Below are 6,314 nucleotides of genomic sequence, written 5' to 3'. Positions count from 1 at the left end.
AATTTGGATAAATTAATTGAGTAGTAGAAAGAGAACTATTGATGTTGCATTTAAAGTTGATGGTGTAGAGATTTGTAAAGTCAGTGAGGTGGTTTCTGGGTGTCGTTGATGAAAAGCTGACATAGAAACCTCACATAAATTATTTAAGAACAAAAATAGCTAAATCTATTGTAGTATTGTACAAAGTAAAGAAGTTATTCAATGATAAAGTTCTGTATATGTTGTTTAATGCACTTAATTTATTGCATTGAAGTCTGGGGTAAAACATGCAAAACAATTACAAATCCTATTTTTGTTTTACAGAAAAGACCTGTAAGAATTATCACCAGAAAACATTTCACCCATCAAATATCAGTTGAAATTATTGAAGTTCTATGATTTGGTTGATTATAATATTTTGTCAGTTTAGCATATTGCCTTTAACCATCCAATGACATTTTTTTAACAGAGAGAATTGTTACAATCTCAARGAGATAGAGATGTTTGTTAAACCTAAATTTTGAACCAGTTTGAAGGAGCAGTGTATTTCAAGCCAGGGAATAAAATTATGGAACAATCTAGAAAGTGATGTTAAAAATGTCAGATCAATGTGTGTGTTTAAGAGAATGATCAAAGTTGGTTTGTAGAAAAAAGATAAAATGGTAAAATTTGTATCTATATGAATTGTTGCTCAAGAAGGAGTTAACTTTTTTTGTTTGTTTTGTTTATTTGATAAGGATTATTTGAATTATGTTTTTGGGAAAAAAGGGACAGATATAAGATTTTTTTCTTTCTGCTGCCTTTCATTTTATTTGTGATTTGTGTTTCTTGTGTGTAGAATTTGTTTTGTTTCTTTAAAAAGAAATGAATACACTTTATAAACTAAAGACTACTTTATATTAAATAGTAAAAATAATAAATTCAGACTCAAGCTTGTATTTTGTTACTTTGTTGACTTTACAGGAGCAGATGAAGCAGCAACAATGGCAACAGCAGCAGAGTGGGGGGTCTGTGTCCCCCTCAGGTGGTGGTAATGTTCAAGCTCCCCAACAGCAACAGCACCGCTCCATGTATCAACCCATAGGCCCCCACCACCAACACTTAGCCTCCATGGGCTTTGACCCCCGCTGGCTCATGATGCAATCCTACATGGACCCCCGCATGATGTCTGGTCGCCCCCCGATGGACATGCCAACAAATATCCACCCTGGTGAGTAGATCTATGATTTACACTATGATCTGTGGATTAACTGTCTGATAACTCATTCAAATTTACTGTGGTTTAACCCTTTAAGGGAGAATGCCTCAGAAGCCGATTGTGCGCAGGGAACCAGGTGACAACTCCAGCTCTAGCTCGGATTCATTCGACCACTTGTCCCGACCAGTGCGAGACCATGGCCTGCCCTCGGACTCACGGATGGTATGGGGATCAGAGYCATACCCACAGTCAGAACCGTTACCCTCTGTAACTCCACCTAAAGGACGTGAAGATATCCAAGAGCAAAGGTAAAAATGATAACACATTACAGACTGTTAATGATGTGTACTTTTTATAATAAAATTCAATTAAGCTACTTTCCCTCCATCCCCAGAATGGATTCTGCTTTGGATCTGGACAGGGGTCTTCCAGCTATTTATGCTCAAGACCACAGTGCAGTGGACTCACGGAAAAATAACTTTTTTCGGGAGTCAGAATCTTTGTCAGCATTTACTCAGGGCCCAGAGGATGCACCGGTACCTCTCGATAGGGTCCCTGTAAGCTCTGCCTTCGATCCTGAAGAGAGAGGCTTGCCAAGCGGTGAAGAAGTGGAGGCTATCGGTCAAGCAATGCTACAGAGAAGTATCTCACAGGGTTCTAGCCACTCCCTTAAAACGGATGAGCCTAGGTTTGAAGGAATACCCCTGGCAACTAAACCCTTAGAGCTGCAGGACCCGGAGGAACGGATTTCTGATAAGCACCAGAGTGAAGTTTACTCCCAGGCTGCTGTGTCCAGCAACAGGGCTACGTCCCCTGCAGATGGATTATACAAACCAGAGAAGCTGCCTCTGCCAGGTCCCAGCAAGCAGAAAGTGGAACTGCGTTGGGGTGGGAGGTCAGTGGGTGGACGCCGGGATGGACCAGGAGGAGAGAGGCTGCTTCGCAGATCGGGACCAATAAAGAAGCCTGTTCTGAGAGACATGAAGGAAGAGAGGGAGCAAAGAGAAGAAAGGGAGAAGCGCCACGAGAAAGGGGAACGAGGGGATCGACCCAAAAAGGATCAGCCATCCAAAGCTCCGTCTGCAGCTGCAGCCGTGTCTGAAAGCTCCAGAGCTCAGGGCGAAGGCAAGAAGGAAAGTGCTGAGGCCGAGGAGCCACCAGCTGCCCATCACAGGGCCAGAGACTCTCAGCCTTCCTCAGGGGTGCTCACCTCGTCCTCCCAGGAGGAGAAAGCAGACAGACTGCCCAGTAATGACAAGCATCCAGAACCAAAACTGCTCCCGCGGAAAGACTCCAGTTTTCCTCCCCGTGGCCMCAGACGAGAGGAGCGAGAGAGGGAGCGTGAGGAGCGTAAGGAGAAGGAAACCGACAAGGACAGGGAGAGAGAATGGCCCACAGACTCAAACTTCAAAGGACGAGGTCGAGGGGAGTACTACTCCAGAGGAAGAAGCTACCGTGGATCCTACAGTGGCCGAGGACGGGGAAGTCGTGGTCGTAGCCGAGCGGAGTACCCTTATCGAGAGCCCCGGTTACGCTCCGACTTACCTTCTGCTGCAGGGGCTGCCTTTTGTAACAGGGAAGAAAGTGAAACACGCAGCGAGAGCTCAGACTTTGAGGTCATTCCAAAACGCAGACGTCGTCGTGATTCAGACACAGACTCTGAGAGCGAAGGTGGCAGAGAGTCTGCCAGCGATACCGGACCCTCTGACCGCGAGCCCAGCAGCAAACCCAGCCGTCCACTAAGAAGAGAGCTCCCTGGTGAGGGCCGTTCTGYGCCCCACAAGCTGAGCTTTGAGCCGCCTCACGGAGGGGAAAGAGTCGCCTCAAGAGGAGACGAAGATGGCCGGCCTAAGCCAGGTTTTCTTCCTAAAGGAGAGCCTTTCCGACGAGGAAGAGGAGGTTTGTACAGTAGACGAGGTGGAACGAGAGAGCGTGGTGGACCTCGCTCAGCCCCACACAGAAGGCCGCCTGCCAGAGACTCCTCCTCTCAGTGGCCCTCCAAACCTATGGAGACGTTCAGGCCTGAAGACACAGAGTCTGCAAATAGATATGACAATCCTTCCTCTGACCGACGCCCCCCCAAATTAGAGGGTAAAAAATTTAGAGATGGAGCTGCTCAGAGCAGCAGAGAAAGGCCTCGTCGATCTCGACCGGCTCGGCCCCCGAGGCAGGATAAACCKCCCCGCTTCAGACGCTTGAAAGAGCGCGAGGCTGCAGTGTTAGGAAGTGGTGACACAGCTGCCCGTCCCCCYGGTTCTTTACCTTCTGTGCCTGCTGCAGCTGCCTCTAGTTCAGCAACTCCCCAAACCTCCTTCTCTCCAACCATTTCTAGAGCTCCGGGAACTCCCCTAACTGTGCCTGCAGAAGTGGCAGCTGCTGTACCCGCACCTGACCAACACTCTCCCTTAGAAGTGTCCTTGCCTGGGACCAGCAGTCCCACCATTACTGCAGCGGGTACCAAATCCCCTGACCTGTCAAACCAGAACTCTTCTGATCAAGCCAACGAGGAGTGGGAAACTGCTTCTGAAAGCAGCGATTTCAATGAGAGGAGGGAACGAGAGGAGAGGAAAGGAACTCTGGAGGCTGCTGCTGAGGCAGTCCCAGTCTCTGCTCCAGCACCTGCACCTCCTCAGGGCACGTCAACCCCTAACAAAAGTTCACCTGATGGAGGCGTGACCCCAAAACGTGAGGCGTCTCAAACGGCCAAGAGGAGTTTCTCCAGTCAGAGGCCCATAGAGAGGCCCAACCGCAAAGGCAACAGTGGAGCCAAAGCAGTGCGCAGCTACCCTGGAGGCAAGGGAGAAAGGAGAGGAGGGGGCAAAACTGGACGCAAAGGGTGAGTAAACAATGAGCTTCTGTCTGCCGGTTGTTCATAAACAGTGACACAAAGAGGTTTACTCAAACAACACACTGCATTAAAACAACACTTCAGCTTTATTCTCTCCCAATAAACCTCTGCATTTCTTGCAGTTAATTGAGTTGAATTGAAAACAAACAGGTTTTAAATATTTCTGCAGGGTTGGTATAGTTTGTTTAAAAAAAAATATCAAGTTAGACTTTTTTTTTCCAGCTGGCCAAAAAATGGGTTTTGATGATGATGATGATGATGATGATGAAGATGACACCAGACCCTCATGGTAAATGATGATGATGATGATGATGATGATGATGATGAAGATGAAAGCCTTTATTGTCATCGTTTGCACAATGAAATTACATTTAAGAACACCCATTCAGGAAGACACACACAACAAAAACATGGGGTAACAGGTGTTCAGGTCATGCAGCAACCAGTAGGGGTCGCACTACCTTTAAAAAGCTTGGAATACACACAATAGGAAAAATGAGTTTAAAAAAATGCTCTGATCCTATGTTTACACAGAAACACAGGATCATACGCTAAAAAAAACCACTTGCAAATGGTGCAAGGCAGCTTTTAAAGAAAGAGAAAAAAACTAATTATGGCATCAGAATTGTTTTATTTGTAAATATTTTGTGTTGTGGCCTGCCAAAAATAAACAATTTAACATGGTTTTCATTATCACTTATGTTGCATGTAGGATTTTAATTTATCTTTTATGTTAAAATTGTTTGTCTACATAGCCTGATGGTTGGAGTCCTACCTGGCACAATCTCAGGGTTCCTGCAGATCCTTAAAAAGTCATTGAATTCATCAATCCAAAATTAAGGCCTTAATTAGCTTTAAAATGTCTTTAATCAGTCTTTCAGAAGTCTTAAAAATGTTAACACATTGTAAGTAGGAYGATTTGTCTCAAATACTAAAATAATTGGTGACATTTATTTTTTTAATATTCACAYGCAGACATTATTCTTTGACATCACTTTCTGTTATTTCACATGCAAATATTTCAACAACTGTTCATCTGAGCAAAGTGACATTTGTTTAGTAATTTGTTAATGTTGTTTTTCCAAAAATGCATTCATATTTCTTACAAACATTTGATGTCACATGCACTTTAAGGTTTCATCTACAGCAAGTTGTCGTTGAGAACCCACTGTGGGTCCTAAAACTCCAAATGTTGGCTTGTTAGATGATTTCCAGGAATTGAATTGGTTTAAAACTGACTGCCAAGAATGTTTTTGCTATATTTGACAAAAATGCATATGGATAAAAACAAATGTTCTTTTAGCAATATTTGAAGACTTCAACCAAAAATACTTTGATTCATGAGTTTCTGACAGTTTTTATGTTTTTGTCATTTATTTGTTGTAAAATTAGTCTTAAGTTTCATTTCACTTGGCATTAAAAAGTCTGAAATTTAACTGGACTTAAACTGTAGGAACCCTGAACCTGTTCAGCAGCCACAAAGTGGTGATCGGACTCCTTGACCATGGTCTGTTTGATGTCTGTGGCATTGAACTACAGACCTCTTTGCACCTCTTAGACCACTGCCTGGCTCTGAGCGGGCAAAGGAAAATAATTCTTGGGGACTCCTTTATGGATCCTGAGAAGCTCAGAACACTGAGTGTTTCTAACCTTGTGTCCTTCATCTGAGAGACACAAAGGTTTGATTAAATTTTCGTCTCTTTGGAGAGAGGAATGGGCCCACTTCTGAGTTCTTTATCCATCCACTCCCCACAGCTGTAGCATTTATAATTAGTGGAAGTTTTTTGATGCTCCTGTCACCAACATTAAACTGTGCATGCTTGTCTTTTCCTCTGAATGTCAGCCCTGTAGTCCAGCAGAACTCTGAGGCACCAGCAGCTGGAGGAGGATCCCAAAGACCAACAAAAGAGCAGCCCACCCGTCGCAAAGATGAAGCCAAACAGGCCACCAAGAAACCGAAGGAGAACGCTCTTTCGCAGTTTGACCTCAACAACTATGCCAGTCAGTATATACGTTTTTATAACCCTCACTTCCTGAACATTATAGAAACTATAATCGTGTTTCCATCCAGTTGTAGAGTGAATTTTTATCGAACTTTTCAAAATTCACAAAAAATTAAATAAATAGAAATTCGAATCTAGACTGTTTCCATCTAGTTTCCCTCTCAACTGTTTGATGCAAAAAAATGAGGCTACGCAACGCGTGATTACGTCAGACGAGGCTACGCAACACGTGATTACGTCAGACGAGGCTACGCAACGTCTGACTACGTCAGACGTTGGTGACAAG

General features: G+C 44.2%; 1 protein-coding gene across 1 annotated transcript in view; it reads left to right on the top strand.

Moving 5' to 3' along the window:
• Positions 1-6,314, top strand: part of prrc2c (proline-rich coiled-coil 2C) — a gene marked incomplete in the record, with an annotated part of 90,325 nt that overhangs the window by 41,603 nt on the left and 42,408 nt on the right. Inside the window, 4 exon segments of the mRNA XM_014026140.1 lie at positions 943-1,189; positions 1,275-1,485; positions 1,572-4,013; positions 5,869-6,026. Of these exon segments, the coding sequence (XP_013881594.1) occupies positions 943-1,189; positions 1,275-1,485; positions 1,572-4,013; positions 5,869-6,026 (3,058 nt within the window).

Source organism: Austrofundulus limnaeus, unplaced genomic scaffold, assembly GCF_001266775.1.
Source record: "Austrofundulus limnaeus strain Quisiro unplaced genomic scaffold, Austrofundulus_limnaeus-1.0 Scaffold529, whole genome shotgun sequence".
NCBI lineage: Eukaryota > Metazoa > Chordata > Actinopteri > Cyprinodontiformes > Rivulidae > Austrofundulus > Austrofundulus limnaeus.
This window is presented reverse-complemented; position numbering and strand designations above follow the sequence as displayed.